Raw genomic sequence first — 17,128 nt, 5'->3', positions numbered from 1 at the left:
GCATCAATCCCTATATCACTAGGTGGTTGCAAGCTGGCTCACAGACAGAACCCACAGTATGAAAGTAGCTGACTCCAAGTCAGACTGCCGATTAGTCATGAGTGGAGTCCCACAGGGTTCGGTCCTGGATCCTCTCCTGTTTGGTATCTACTTCTCTGAAGTCCAGGTCAACACAAAGGGACTCTGGCTGACAAAGTTTGCAGACGATTGTAAGTTGGGAGCTATTATTAACTCCCCAAGTGATGCTGACATCCTACAGAATGGCCTCACTGTGACTAACTACTGGTGTCAGAACCATGGCCTTAAGCTCAATGACAAAAAATGTGTCATCATCCCCTTTGGGAAAAACCCGGTTCCCTTGAATTACCACACTGATGGTAACACAGGTTGACAGCAACCTCTCTTTTGATCACCACATTGCCACTGTGGTCAGAAAGTCCTTCTATGTGGCACATCTCATTACTAAGGGTTTTGCATCCAGGAAGAAATAGGTCATTGTCTCCCTCTACTCTTCCCTCATTAGACCAGTCATCAAGTACAATGCCCCATTTGGCATGTACCTCACTAGACACCTGCAACAACTGGAGAGGCCACAAAAGTATCTCACAAAGAGGATCCTAGGCCTTAAACACTTGTCCTATATGGACAGACTTAAAAAACTCCAACTATTCTCTGTCTCATATCTCTTATTTTGAGGCGATCTCTGCTTGACTTACAATGCCATGTCTGACCCAGCTCTTTTAGAAATGCTACATCTAAATAAATCCCAATCCCTCTGCATCACACGCTCCAGAGACCTCAATCTCATTACCACAATTAACAGAACATGCTGGAGGGACAGGTTCATAACCCAGAGACTGCCCATGCTATGGAACAGACTTCCCATACATGTTAAGCAGAGCACCTCTCTGAACCTCTTCAAGAGAAATCTTGATGAGTGGATAGGAAACAGAAATTTCACCTCTGGGATAACACCAGTGGTTCTACTCAACAGAAGCACTGGGAAGTAAGGTCAGGTGGCACTATGCCAGGGTAATCCTATGGCTAGGCTTGTAAATGCCCCAGGGCCATTAGCCTAGTACACACCTATGAACTTATGAACCTAAGAGATCTGGGGACGCAGGTTGACAGCAACTTCTCCTTTGACCACTACATTGCCACTGTGGTCAGAAAGCCCTTCTATGTGGCATATCTCATTACCAAGGGTTTTGCATCCAGGAAGAAAGAGGTCATCATCTCTCTCTACTCTTCCCTCATTAGACCAATCATCGAGTATAATGCCCCATTTAGCAAGTGCCTCACTAGACACCTGGAACACCTGGAGAGGCCACAGAAATATCTCACAAAGAGGATCATAGTCATTAAATACATGTCCTACATGGACAGGCTCAAAAGACTTCAGCTAGTCTCTGCCTCATATTGCCTACTTAGAGGCGATCTCTGCTTGAGTTACAAAGCCATGTCCGACCCAGCTCTGTTAGAAATGCTACATCTAAAGAAATCCCAGTCACTCCGCACCACATGCTCCAGAGACCTCAACCTCATTACCACAATAAACAGAACATGCTGGAGGGACAGGTTCCTCACCCAGAGACTGCCCATGCTCTGGAATAGACTTCCCATACATGTCAAGCAGAGCACCTCGCTGACCCTCTTCAAGAGAAATCTTGATGAGTGGATGGGTAATAGAAAGTTCACCCCGGGGATCACCCCAGTGGCTCTACTTGATAGAGGCACTGGGAACTAATGTCAGGTGGCACGATGCCAGGGCACTTCTGTGGACTAGGCTTGTAAAGGCTCCAGGGCCATTAGCCAGGTACACATCTATGAACCTATGAAAATCATCCAAGAGCAGTTTATACTAAATTCTTACTAGTTTATTTTTTTGTTGTTGTTGCGTCTTTCGGCTTTTCCCGGTTATGGGTCGCCACAGCGGAACTCCGGTCCGCTAATGATTGGCAGTAGATTTTTATGTGCTGAGTTGCCAGCTCTGACGCACAACCTTCAACGAAGTTAGGCCCAAACATGCATGTCTCCACACAGAAGACGCTCTAGCTGAGAATCGAGCAGGACAATGTCTTACTGTGAGGTGACAACACTACCGCAGCACCACTATTAAATGTGATAAATTAGATGAATGTAATAATCCTTTCATCTGGTTAGCAGATTTTACCTTATAAGGAAATTCATTTCAATCTTTAGACTCTGCATATATGAAATAAGTTCTTAAAATAGTTAAGAAATATGTTTTTAAAACTCCATTAATACCAAAATGGAAATGTTTGAGCTTTTCCATTGCATATACCTCAAGATTTAAGGAAACTCAGAACAATGTTAAAATGAATTTACTAAAAAGGAATTTATTACTATTATGATCTAACTGCTTTAAAAAAGGAAAAATTGTCCTCATAATATTTAAAGAAAGAATATAAGTTGGATGAATCTGCTAAAGAATTAATATTATCCATCAGTAAGAAATTAAATGAATTTGCAGATAATATGAGTGAAACGGAGCAGAACACTATTGCCCCATTATATGACTATATGAATGCTGTCATCGAAGGTAGATTAACCTACAAAGGAAGCTTGTCCAAGTTATATAAGTTAATTATCAATAATAATAATAATAATTTCAATGCAAATTTTTGACTTTTTTAGATAGTAGTGGATTGGATGACTCAATAGACTGTAAGAATAAGTTATGTTCTTACCATAACATTCCATCTGTGTTGTCGATCTTCTTCTATGCTTGACTCTTAGGTAGTCTGTTCTGATCCTCAGAACCGGTTCGGCTGTTATACATCTTGCGCCAGCCAAAAAATCTCTTGAGCTAAGACTGTACCCACAAGGCCCCTGTCTATATCACCTCAGATCGAGTTTGTAGCCATATAGACAGCCAGAAGAATCATAACCAAATATGAAGAAGCCATGTTTAAGGTGAAACCTAACAAAGAACCCAGAACAAGTGTTCGATCCTCCAGAAGGGGGAAGGAGGGTGGGATGCCAAGAATAGATGAAGATCGACAACACAGATGGAATGTTATGTTAAGAACATAACTTCTTTATCTGATGTCGTCAATCTTCATCTATTCTTGACTTTTGGGACAGAGTTTCCAGCTACTTTAGATCCTGGGTGGCCCTATGGAAGGATATTCCTGAGAACCATAGAACTAAAGGAAGCTCTTCCCCTGGAGACAAGATCCAATTTGTAATGAGTAGTAAAGGTATGTGGAGTAGCCCATGTTGCTGCTGTGCTTATCTCATTCATGGAAGCCTTAGAGTGGAAAACTGTTGAAGAGTCCATTGGTCTGGTGGAATGCACTCTCAAAGGTGCAGGTAACTTGAGACTCTTTATTATATATGTCAGTAATGCAGTCTCTCAGCCATTTTGACAAGGTAACTTTGGAGACTAATTTCCCTAAAGTTGGACTGGAAAAGGATACAAACAACTGGTCTGATTTTCTAGATTTTATAGTCCTACTAAGATAGAAAAGTAATCGTCTGTGAACGTCCAGTAAATGTAAGCAATTTTCACCTTTGTTAGTAAAATTAGGAAAGAAAACAGGCAAGTTGATGGTTTGATTAACGTTGAATTCTGAAGACGACCTTCAGAAGAAAGGATGGATTGGTTCTGAGTGAAACTCTGTCCTTATGGAAAACTAAGTAAGGGAGTTTTGAGCATAAAGCCTGAATCTCAGAGACGTGTCTTGTGGAGGTAATAGCTATGAGAAAAAGTATTTTCCATGAAAGTAACTTTAAGTTGCATGTCACTGTTGGTTCAAAGGGAGGAAGCACCAGTGACTGAAAAACAATGGTCAGGTCCCATGAGGGTAGGGGGTCTTTAAACGGAGGTTTTAAACGCAGGGTTCCTTTGAGGAACACTTGACATAATCTATGTGAAATGAAAGGAAGGTCCTCAAAACCATCATGGAAGTTAGAGATGGCAGCTAACTGGACCTTAATCGTGGATGTGGAAGCCCCTTGATCAAAAAGAATGACTAGAAATTCTAGAACTCTTTCCACAGGTGTAGAGCAAAAGGGTCAAGATTATCATATGCCCAGGTTGAAAATCTCTTCCACTTACTAAGGTATAGTTTCCTGATGGATGGCTTATGGGAAGCCAGCAGAATTTTCCATACTGGGGAAGGTAAATTGTCATGTCTGGCGACGACTGGAATTGGAGGAACCAAGCTGTCAGCTTGAAATTTTGAAGGTTGGGATGCACCAGTCACTGCGGGTGAGACAACTGGGTCCAGAATCCATGGATGGTGAACTAGATGAGGCCATAGGAAGGGGAACCAAATCTGTTGAGGCTAATAGGGTGCAATCAGGATCATTTTGCTTCTCAACCCAACTGCTTTCTTGAGAAAAAGAGGAATAAGAGGGAAGGGGTGGAAAGCATAGAGGAGACCCAGGGGGCCAATCGAGGAGAAGAGCGTCTCTCAGTGAGTTCTCGTGAGGGGGGATTAGGGCAAAGTAGCTTCTGCACTTGTTGTTTTGGGGTGATGTAAATAGGTTGCAGCAAGGTTGGCCCCAGTGACGGAAAATTTCCCTCGCTATTCCGTGATTGAGAGACCACTCGTGAGGCATGAGAATGCATCTGCTCACTTTGTTCGCTATCATGTTTGAGCTCCCCAGAATGTGCATTGCTATCAGAAAGTGGTTGCAGGAAATTGCCCATTGCCACACTCTAAGGGCTTCTCAACACACGGGGTAATATTTGGTTCCTCCCTGTTTGCTGATGTACCTTACCACAGATATGTCTGACTGAATTGCAATGGTTCCTAGAGGGAGGACAGATTGAAGGGCTTGCAACGCTAATAGCACTGCCCTGAACTCCAAAACACTGATATGCAAGTTGGCCTCTGTCAGGGACTAAGTGCCTTGGACTGTTCTTCCCAGCTAATGCCCCCCCCCCCCATCTGGGAGGCATCCGTGTTCACTATGGCCTTGAGCTGAGGAGTGACAAAGGGGCGGCCTAAAAGGATTCCTTCAGATTCCATCCAACAGGACATGTCTTTTTTGCAGCGACTGGTGCTAAGAATGGGGTAGGTCACTGGATGGGTTAGAATAGATCATTGTGTGATGTAGAAGCCACTGTAGTAGCCGCATGTGGAATCTCGCTAGTGGGACTAGAGTAATGGTCTTTGAGACTCCTGGAGGAGAGAAAAGGCAATCCAGTGGGGAGTCTGGCCTTTCCACAAAAAGACTAGGAAGCTGACCATAGAAAGGGTCAATGGAAGGGGAGTACCTTGTCCTGGGTATATAGAGAAGTTAACGTTTTGGCACCAAAGGAGTGGGTAAGACTTGCTGTTGTGCAGGAGAAGATGTCGGCACTGACCAGGACGTGGAAGCAGTCAGTGCCATTGCTTATGGTGCCAAAGAGGCTGGTGCTGAGGAGGAACGCTATTCCAAGAGCTTTGGAACCTTAGCTTTTGGTTCTGAGGGAGAACCAACGGAAGAGGGCTTATGTTTTTTTGCTCTCAATGCTGATGAAGAAGTCTATACCGACTGACTAGTCTTGGAACCAGAGGCCTTTGGAACCATATAAGCCTTGGATAAGGCTTCTTCAAAAGATGTTTTAATAAGCCCTTTAAGAATTAGTTTATTTTGATGTTCTACCAAGGCCCTAGTACTGAAGGCCTGGCAGATGGAGCACTCCGGGTCTAAATGTGGAGCACCTTAACAGTGAACACAGGCAGAGTGCTCATCAGAGTTTGCCTTCCTCCACCCACAGTCCTGGCATTGCTTAAAGGGCAACAACAGGATTCTGTTATTAAATGCTCACCTTCTCTGTCCTTTTTCTACCTATTTATTGTCCCTACTATGAATAAACAGCAACACAGCATTTAAAATATTTTAAATTGACTGTTTGTCTCCACTAGAACAGTACCTCACTGTACTATGGTGGTTACACTTTCAAAAACTTTTATTACGCCCTGGAAAAGTCTCCAATTTATTGATGTCATCAAGGCCACTGAATATAGGTAGTTTTCTGGCCAGTTCACTCCCCAAACTGACGTCACCATGACGGTCCTAAAAATCAACCCATGCTGTGATGTCACAGCTCCCTGGTCCTTCCCCTTCCCATACAGAAAGTAAAGGCTAGAACAAGGAAACAGTACATGAATCAAGTCTCCTGATATGAGGTGTCAATCACAGCAGGTAATAGCTCAAATTACCTGTAGCACTTTGACAGCTAGGGAAGTTAGGTGTGAAGGGGGATGGGAGATGAATCAAACTAGCACAATTTAGGCTTCACAAAAGACTGGAATTTAGCCATTCTAAAAAGAAGCAGAAGTAAAAAGCACTTTGAAAGTCAGTTCTGTGGCATTTGCACTGTTTGTGTTTTAAGCAGTCATTGAATGGCATGAAATGTTACTTAAAACTAACTGACTGAAACAGCAGTGTATGCATGTAAAATCAATGCAGTGACAGGAGCTTTAGGAAGAAAGAGGTCTATGTGATGTAACTTTTTGACAAGCACTAAATTGTGGGATACCTAGAGGCAAACTAAACAATCAGAATTACTTCAAGATGCCAGACCCCATGTGGTCAGACTCAGAAATTACGTATAAAAATATTTAAAAAACTGTAAATAGTCCCAGAGTGGTGTTAAAATGTAGGGAACACCAAACCATGATGAAATAAATGTTTTTTTGAGTCTGTGGGTGTGGTTCTCCTTTAAAACCAGTTATGCCTTTGGATTTGTCTGCCATGTAGATGACTAAGAAAAAAGGAGTCAACAGGCAGAAGTGTAGTCACACCAGGCACACATACATGCACACAAGAGATATAAAGAAAAATTCTACCAACAGTGGTATTATAGAACTACCTAAAAATAGGTAAAACAGAAGACATAGAATATTACCAACAATAGTAAAAGAACTACCTAACAGTAGAGCAGAAGGGTAGAAAGGGAACTACCAGTGATGGTAGGTGAAAGGATACCCACAGGTATGGAAGATAACTCGCTCGCTTGAGAAAAAAGTGGGTAGAGATGGGAATACAAAAGTTTTTAAGAAAAAAGTAGAAAGGAAATGTAGAAAAGACTAATAAATTTTAGAAGTTTACTCAGCTGCGAGAGGAGAATTGGCTGACATGTCTTGCGACAACAGCGGCCAACACGATTTGGGATAATATAGAGAGGGGCATTGTGGGTAGAGCACAAGAGTTTTTTTGCTGGTCCAAGCTGAATAATGGCTGAACTGGTTCCGAGGATTAGAACCGACTACCCAAGAGTCAAGAATACATGAAGATTGACAACATCAGATAAATTGTTACTTAAAATACAGTATAAACTTTTTCAAGTTTTTACTGGAAAAATGTATGAGGAAATATATACACAGAGTGTTTGTTATTCCCTATAAAATCTCTTAAGTTTAGTAAAATGACTTCAGTGTGTTGGAGATATAGTAAAGATGTAAAAGCTAATTGGATACGCCTGTTTATGGATTGGGAAAAAATAAATGTATATTGGGAAGAGTTAAGTATGTTTTTTAAGGAGTTATGGTGTGATAATTGTTCTTTAACTAGATCAGTAATACTAATGAATGTTCCACTTCCTGTATCTGTAAAAGCCAAAGGGCAAAAATGATTTGAGCTCTCTTAACAGTCACTAGATACTTTTACAAAAAATTGGGAATCGAACTCAGTTCCTACGTTCAAAGAATTTTTAAAACTAACAGCAGTACTATGCAAAACTGAAAAAGGAGTGATCAGAACAAGATCTCTAAATCATACTAATACTTTTAGGGGTTGGGATTACTTTGAAATGTATTGAAATACCAAGATTCTTAATGTGTTAATTGTATAAGATTACCTTGATGATTCAATGTATTCCATTTCCATAGGTTCATAGGTGTGTACTAGTCTAATAGCTATAAGCCTAGCTCAAAAAATTGCCCTGGTGCCATGCCACCCGATGTTAGTTCACAGTGCCTCTATCTAATAGGGCAACTAGAGTGATCTCTGGGCTGAACTTTGTTACCCATCCACTCGTCAAGTTTTATCTTGAAGAGGGCCAGCGAGGTGCTTTGCTTGACATGAATGGGAATCTTATTCCAGATTATGGGCAGTGTCTGGGTGATGAACCTCTCCCTAATGAGGTTGTGATCTCTGGAGCGTGTGGTACAGGGGGATTGGGATTTCTTTAGGTGTAGCATTTCTAGTAGTGCTGGGTTGGACATGGCTTTGCAAGTCAAGTAAAGATCACCTCTAAGTAGATGACAAGAGACTGAGAACAGCTGCCGTTTCTTGAGTCTGTCTGTGTAGGACATATGTTTAAGGCCTAGAATCTTTTTGTGGGATACTTTTGTGGCCTCTCCAGCTGTTGTAGGTCTGTAGTCAGGTACATGCCAAACAGGATGTTATATTTGATTGGTCTAATGAGGGATGAGTAGAAAGGGATTATGACCTCTTTTTTCCTGGATGCAAAGCTTTTGGTTATGAGATGTGCCACGCAGAAGGACTTTCTGACCACACTGTCAACGTGGTGGTCGAAGCTGAGGTTGCTTTCGACCTAGGTGCCCAGATCTCTTATGGTCCCTTCAGTGTTCAGTGGGCTCCCATCAATGTGGTAATTAGTGGGAAATTAGTTTTTTCCAAAGGGAATGATAATGCATTTTTTGGCATTAAGCTTTAAGGCCATGGTTCCGACACCAGTCATTGGTCTCGGTGAGGCCATTTTGTAGGATGTCTGCATCACTTAGGGAGTTAATAATGATTCCTAGCTTGCAGTCATCAGTGAACTTGGTCAGCCAGAGTCCCTCTGTGTTGGCCTGGACTTCTGAGAAGTAGATGCCAAACAGGAGAGGGCCCAGGACCAAGCCCTGTGGTACTCCACTCATGACTGGTCGACAGTCTGACTTGGAGCCTGCAACTCTCACTCTGTGGGTCCTGTCTGTGAGCAAATTTGCAATCCACCTAGATAGAAGGATTGATGCCTAGTTTGGTGAGTTTATCAATGACATCCAAGTGGGGAATGATATCAAAGGCCTTGGCTAGGCCGAGGTAGGCTGTATGCACTACCTTTCCCTCATCCACAGCCTTGGTGACTGCCTCAAAGAAGTCAACTAGATTCAGTCAGCAGGATCTCACCTTGACAAAGCTGAACTGCATGGGGTCAAAAGTTTGGTGACTGCCTACATCTTTGTTAAGCAGGTCCATGATGATGATGCGCTCCATAGCTTTAAATACCAGACTCATCAGGGTAATGGGGCGATAGTTCTCAGGGTTTGTAGTCACTCCTTCTTTATGGAGAGGGATAACTGTAGCAGTGCACCATTCGTTAGGAACAAAGCCTGAGGTAAGGCTGTGATTGAACAGGGCACACAGGTGAGGTGCCAGTTCATTTTGTAGCTCATGTAGAACACAGCCAGGATAATATCAGGTCCCATGGATGCTGTATTCTTGGCTTTGGACAATGCAGCTTTTACCTGTGCTGCAGAAATGTTGGGCTTTCTTCTGGTATTGTGATAGGGCCTTTGGGGAAGAGAGGGGTAAAGTTGGCACTGAATCTGTCTGCCAGTATGTTGGCTATATCTGTCGGCTCAGTTTGGGAGGTACCATTCTGCAATAACTCAGAGCAAATCTGGGTATTGCCTTGAAGATTCTTGATACAGCTGTAGAAGGCTTTGTGGTTGTTTTTGGTGTCATTTAATTCTGCCTTCATAGCTGGCTTTAGAGGATTTGATAAGGGATCTTAATTTTTTTGAGGCTGATAAGGGAGTTTTTCCAGTCTCGTGACTTCACTTTTTTCTGCAACAGTTTCTTCCTTCTGTTGTAGAGTTTATTGATGGCTGGGGACCACCAGATTGGCTTCCTTTTTTTGGAGGACAGCGTCCTGGTTTTATTTGGTATGGCAAGTTCCATGCATTTGTGTAGTACTCGTACAGTGCATTGGTGTATGATTTGGCAGTCATGCAGCTATTTTCCATTCGCATGGGTGCCGAGAAGTTAGCCACTTCTGTTTTTAGGAGCCCAAAGTCAGCTTTGGAGAAGTTCTTCAGGGTAGTCACCTTTATGGGAGGTGTAGGTGAGATGGAGAGTTCCATGAAGATCAATTTGTGGTTGTATTTAACCAGGGGAGACATTGACTAAGTGTGGAGCAACAGTCTCTCATGTTGGTGATAACCCGTTTGTGGAGGTTGCTTCTTCTAGTGGGGGTCAGAATGAACTGGTCTAGGGCATTGGAACTGATGAATTCCAGGAAGCATTGGGCTACATTGGTACTTGAATATTTTTCCCAGTTAATGGAAGGGTAGTTAATGTCACCCAGTATGAGTGTATTGGGCTGGACCTTGACAGATTCCAGGGTGCTTAGGAATGAGAGTCTAGGGACATGGTTGGGGTTCTGTAGCAAGCTATGACTTATATTGCCGTCTTACCCAGTGTTAGTTGTACCTGGAGTATTTCAGATGCATTATGCTGGGCTACCAGTCTAGAGGTCTGCATATCTTTTATGAATATGGAGACACCACCACCTTTGGAGCTTCCAGCCATATTCTGGGGCCAAAAAGGTATGGAATGAGTTGTAGCCTGGGAGCGTAGGGGTGCTTTCTGCCTCTTTAAATAAAGTCTCCATTACAACACAAATGTCGACATTCTTCATTTTAAGGAGAGCTTCAAGCGCGTACATCATGAGATTTAGACTTCTACCATTGAGCAGCATCATGACCCTCAAATTAAATTTGTTTGTAGCTGTTATGGTGGAAGTTTGGTCTTTGGAACACTGCCTAAAAAAGGCACTATGGGGGTGGCAAGAGCCTTAGACAGTAGCCAGAATCCCAGGGGTGACAGATGCAGGCCATCTCTGGCAAAGCATCGAGGTCTGTCTTTCATGTCATCCCAGGAAGACAGACGCTTGATCCCCTTAGAATGACACCAGAAACTTAGCCAATTGTTGAAGTCATTCATTTTCTGCTTGTACTGTGGGTGATGGTAGAATACTGCTCAGGGCTCGGATCATAGCTGCCTGGGCCACATAATATGAGAGTTCCATCACACCTCTTTTCATGTAGTCTAGGGAGGTACATCTCAGGTCATTCACACCCACACTGATAATGACTGAGTCATATTTGTACTTGTTGTGGAGTGACCTGAGTGCATGTGTTATGTGGTGGATCCTGGCATCTGATAGGCAACTGATTGTCACCTTCTCCTTGTTCAACGTAGTGAGTGGGACATCAGTGTGCCTCACAACTGAGTCTCCTATGATTAGTACATTGGGCAGAGTGTTTTGCCTTAAGGGCTTAGGTTGAGGGGCACACTGTAGTGGTGAGCTATCTGTTCTGTGGTTGGTAGTGTGTTATGGTGGTTGAGTGCATTTCTTTCTTGGGGATCTCTGTTGTTTGGGTAAATTTTTTATTGAGACCCTCCATGAAGGTGGATGTATGGTTTGTGTTTCTATGTGTGAGTTGCGATGGTTGGTGTTTTGGAGGTCTGTGTGTTCCATGTAGTGTGTTGTAAGCGTTGACCTTCTCCTCTTGACCAGCTAGTCTGGTCTTGGCCGGAGAGTGCACAGCTTCCAGTTTGGTGAAATAAGTGTATCTGTCACATGTATGAGTGTTGGGAGGAAAGAGGAGGGGGTTGTCTGTGTACATGAGACAGTTGCCACACTGTCCCAGAATGTCCAAGTGCACTAGGTTGGCATGAGAAAGCACAGGAAATTGCCCTACAATCATACCAGAAGGGGTGGTCATAACTAATAAGTACTGGTGCTGTTACTGGGTAGGAAGAGCTAGTGCTGATAGCACCTAAGTGTGCTACAATAAATACTACAAAAGCCTGTTGAAGTGCAAGTCAATTAAGCTAACTGAAGTACAAGAAGTAAAAGAACAAGCACGTTCTAAGGGAAAAACTGAAGAGCAGACTTTCTGGCACCAGTAATAGTTTATCTCACATAAGCACTTCTGCACGGAACTTAAACAAGTGCAAACCCATGCAAACATGGGCTTTTAAACCAGAAAGTTGAAAGGTAGGGAAAGCTCCCCAAACAGCCAATAAACTACAATTCTGGGCCGGAAACCACTCCACTTGTGGTAGATAGCCTACCTGGTGCTTACCACTCCCACTGTTAAGCTAGAAGGCTTCCCTCCAACACAGAAAGGTCTGGGGGACTCAGAAACTTACAAAGAGTCCTCGATGCAGCATATCTGTATCTGGACTAAACTAGTTACAGGAAAGATGGGAAACAAGGTTAGAACTTTTTTTTTGTTTGTTTTTTTACAGAAAAGCAGCTAAAACAGCAGTAAAAACACTTTAAATGCAATGCAAGCTAGCACACTTGAGTGTGTAGCAATGTTAAAGCAAATACAGTTTAAATAAATGGAGTTAAATAAAAAAAAGAACGACTAAAAACAAGTGCAGAAAGAAGAACATTATGAAACAATCAAAATGGAGGCACTTAGTTTATCTCTTTCTCCTTCCTGTTGCTCTTGTAGTCTGCAGGACACCAAATGTGGATCTGCCAAGCTTAAACAAGTACAAACCCATGCAAACATAGGCTTTTAAACCTGAAAGTTGAAAAGGATGGAAAAACTGTCCAAATGGCCAATAAACTACAATTTCTGGGCCAGAAACCACTCCTCTTGTGGTAGATAGGCTACCTGGTATTTGCCACTCCCACTGATAAGCTGGAAGGCTTCCCTGCAACAGAGAAAGGTCTGAGGGACTCAGAAACATAAACAGTCCTGGATGCAGCAAATCTGTATCTGGACTAGACTAGTTACAGAAAAGGTGGGAAACAAGCTTAGAACTTTGCACTTAGAGCTTAGAACTTTTTTCCCTATCATTCTATAACAATATATGAAGTTGAATTTCTTCCTTTCTGTGTATATACTGTAAATATGTTAAATTAATACAAATTTTCTTAAAAATAACTATGTAGATAAATAAAATACAGTAATTTCAGTTTGGAAAATTTTACAGTAGTTTGGAATGCCATGGTTTGTATACAGCAGTAAGGGGATAAAATGTAGATTTGCTGTGCACTGCTATACTACCACTTGTGATTTACGTTAAGACTAAATTTCTGCTGCTTGAGGAAATAATGCACTCTAAATTCCCTTTTCTTCTCTTCCTGTATGTTCTATCCTGTTCTAGGGTAAACAGTTACCACCCAGCATTCAAGAAAAGCAGAATGATTTGGAATTTATCACAAATCTTACTGAAGTGCGGAGTAATGTTAGGAGAGTGCAGACCATGCGCATTGAGCTGAAACAAATTTGTGAGGAACTAAAGAGGACACAAGATTTCACAGGTAAGAAACTCAGATGCAGATATTTCTCTTCAGTGTGACTCTCACTCAGGTAATAAGCACTGAAAAATACAAGTAGCCCTTTTATAACAGAGGAGGTCTATATCTCTATCTATGTATTTATGTATTTATTATCTAGAAGTAATCTTATTTTATTTTTCTCTACAGTACAAGATGTATTTGAAGTGTATGGAACTTAATTGTCATTTTCATATTTTTAAAATTAAGACTCTAATTGTTTTCAAAATTTTAAAATCAGACTCCTAAAATAAGATGGAATATTGCAAACCTATAAGAAAATAGGGTCTATATTATATTGTTGAAACGGCATTACAGCGAATGCCGTTTCGACAATACATAGAGCGATTTTCAAAAATAGCGAAAGCTCAGGTCAGCGATTTTTTTCCCTAGGAAAAAAAATAGCTTGGCCTGAGCCGTGACATTGCCCTTTACCCCACTGTAGTGTGATCTCGGAGTTGGTATATTTAATTAGGGTGTGTGTGTGGGGGGGCACAGCCCCCCACTTTGAAATGTTTTAACTAGTGTGTTGTGTATTGTTTGTCTGTAGGAAAAAAAATCGGTGACCTGGGGTTTCACTGTTTTTGAATTTCGCTCTTTATGTCGTCAAAACGGCATTCACTGTAATGCCGTTTCGACAGTATAATATAGACCCAAGCAAGGGAGCCTGCAGGATTTTTTGCAGCGGGGGTGCAAACCCAGAGCCCCGCCCACTCAGCCATTCCAGTGTCCCATTACTTGGATATTTCTCCCCATTTGTCATAGACACTGTTCAAATCTCTCAATGTGCATGCTGTTTTATGCTTTACTTCTACAATGATTACAGATATTTAGATTTCTTTTGCAACTTTTATTTCAAATTTTATAGCACAAACACTGATAGACATTTACTAAACCTAAACAAAGCAATAGTCTTACAATGAAAACAGAACTTTGCATTAAAACTGCTCTACCTTTGAAACCCACATTCACTGAAACAGCACTGAAACCCACATTCAAAGAAAATGCATCTGGCCAGTGGCAGGGTTAGTTTATCTTTGGGCTGTTTTCAAATCATAGGCTCCTTGCACACATTTTTAAAACCATGCAAAAATTATTTGATTCAACTTCCTGGCTGTATTAATTATACTATATAATAACTGAATTGTATCCCTTGTATAATACAGCACCACTTGTTAGTGTGTGTTTTAAATTTATATAGTTCTGAACATTTTTCCTTTAAGCAATGAAACAAATCATATGAACCAATAATGACAACCTGCCCACTTCAGAACATTTCAACCCTAAAGGGCCACTCAAACTTCTGTCATACAATCCACCAATATCAATCAATATGCAGAATCTCTGCAGAAGTACAAGTCATCTGAATAATTCCACATTAAAGAGATCTGAAACCATTGAAGAGGTTGTTGCTAGAAAACAACTTGTATTTAAGTGTTTCATTTACAAATCCAGTGCCTGTTGCCCTTGAAGAATAAATTGCCTGTGTTACATTAAACGAAATGGTAAGCTAGTATATTGTAATAGATTCATAGTTATTAGGTGTCTCATCCAAAGGAGGACATACTAAGGACTGCAGTACCATACCCCCTTAAAATACAAATGTACTACATGTTGTAGGAATAGAACCTACAGCCCTTTGCATCAAGATGCGAGAATGCTACCTGCTGTGCTAACACTGCTTTAAAATTCTATATCACAATAATGATACCATTTGCTAAACAAAACAGTTGCACATTTTAAGCAGACTTAGCATGAGCAGCAGTAACATTTGCTTCCCTTGAAGCTCACAATTCCTTGAAAATGCACTTGAAATTAAATACCACCTGCTAGATCTAACTAGGGCATTTCTCTCTCTCTCCCTCTCTCTGACTCTGTCTCACTCTCTCTCACACACACACACACACACACACACACACACACACACACACACTTCAACTTCTTAGTGCAAGAAATCTGGACAAAGCCTAAAATAAACAGGGACAGATTATAGATATTGCTTTCGTGAACTTATAAAATTGCTAGAATAACAGGATTTGTGTTGGTATGCATTTTTCTAAAGGGTATTATGTCTAAAACTATTTAGCAACTTCAATCCTTTTTAGGAGGAATATGGGGCAAAAATCTGGACATTCTGCAAAAACCTGGACAGCTGAGGGGTATGCTTCCTCCCTTTTGCGCGCGCACACACACACACACACACACACACACACACACACACACACACACACACACCCCAAACTAGGGACACATTTAGAAAGTTGCTAGAATAACAGGATTTATTTTAGAATATATTTTCTGAAAGATATCAAGTCTGAAACTCAAATGCATGTCATTTATTTAGTAACTTGAATCCTTAGCTCATCCCAGTGATTTGTCAAAAAACAGAATTTTAATGAGGAACAGACCAAAATATAATGCAAAAATCTGAACATTCTGTGAAAATCTGTATAGTTGAGAGGTATGAGTCAGACACATTCATCTATCTACCTCCTTAGAAAGTGGATAGAGCAACATGTTTTGCATTAGTATGCATTTTCTGAAAGATATGAAGTCTAAAGCTCAAATGTCTGCCATTATTATCTGAGTTCAGTCCTCAATGATTTGCCAGAAAAACACAATTTTATGAAAAAGAAACCAAAAATATGAGGCAACCCCCCCCCCCCCCCCCACACCACACACACACACACACACACACACACATTCATACTCCTACCTCCCTCTTTCTCTGTCAGTGCGGTCAGTAACATTCTCACAGGGCTCTTACACCCCAAATCACCAAACAATGTCTCTGTTCTCAGGACAAACTCTACATTAACATTTTCCTTAGACAACCTACACATGTACGGAAACTAAGACATCCTGTATTTTTAAGCAATGGCTTAAGCTCCATGAATGCTTCTGCCATCAAGAAAAACCTCCACATTAGCATTTTCTTGGATGTCAAATGCTAGTCTTTCCTCAAAAAATTAAGTAAAACTAAAATGCATTACACTTTTTTTCCAAGACTAAGCTTGTATCTCTAATGAGTATGTCTTTCTTTTGAGGAGAAAGCTTCATCAAATCACACACACACACACTGCAGAACAGGCAGAAAGCAAGAGAGGCAAATGTCATTTATAGATGTACATGCCAGGAACTGCGGATGCATGATACAGACATAATCTTCATCTCTGAGTCTCAACACAGTTATTCAATCCCATATTTCAGCTTGAGAACAACAGCCTTCATCTTGGACACAACACTTCCCTTCAGCCCTTACTTTTTAACTCTTGTTCTGTCCAGACCCAATATATGCTGCTCACATAATAAACACAGTCTCTGTCCATGGAAGGTCAGTGTGCTATGCATCCAGCAGTGGTTTATATTCACTACTGGGGTGAGGCTTTTTAATAACAAAAATCCATTCTAACAAAATATTGGTTTATAAAATGCAAACACACCACAGTTTGATGCATATTAACCAGGGTGTTTTAGTTGGGTAGAACAGAAATTTCTCAAAAAACTACTAATAAGCCCTCACTGACAAGTTAATCTGAACAAATCTGTTTACTTTTGTCAGTGTAAACTAACAAACATTAATGGTTGCACTTCTGAGAAGCTAGTCTAGTGTTGAATTCAGGGGTCCGGTTTACTGCAGAACATGACAGAGTCACATAATAGTAGGCTGGCAGATAACAGTGTACATGCCTGCATATTTTATTGGTTCATAGGTGAATACTAGGGTAACTGCCCTTACGGACCATTGTAAGCCTAGACAATAACCCAAGATAACTCTGTAGAATGAAACAAACAGGATCTAGCAGCATAGAAAAGTTTGATACAATTCTAATAAATGCCATCCATGAGACC

General features: G+C 41.3%; 1 protein-coding gene across 2 annotated transcripts in view; it reads left to right on the top strand.

The window, feature by feature from the left end:
- Window positions 1-17,128, top strand: part of STAT6 (signal transducer and activator of transcription 6) — a 2,965,055-nt gene that overhangs the window by 1,482,232 nt on the left and 1,465,695 nt on the right. For both annotated transcript variants that reach the window (XM_044083659.1, XM_044083658.1), the window contains exon 6: window positions 13,105-13,261. In XM_044083659.1, the coding sequence (XP_043939594.1) occupies window positions 13,105-13,261 (157 nt within the window). The remainder of the gene's footprint in view (window positions 1-13,104; window positions 13,262-17,128) is intronic.

This window comes from Protopterus annectens, chromosome 9.part0, assembly GCF_019279795.1.
Source record: "Protopterus annectens isolate FY-2018-M chromosome 9.part0, PAN1.0, whole genome shotgun sequence".
NCBI lineage: Eukaryota > Metazoa > Chordata > Ceratodontiformes > Protopteridae > Protopterus > Protopterus annectens.
The sequence above is the reverse complement of the archived record's forward strand: the minus strand, read 5'-3'. Positions and strand labels throughout refer to the sequence as shown.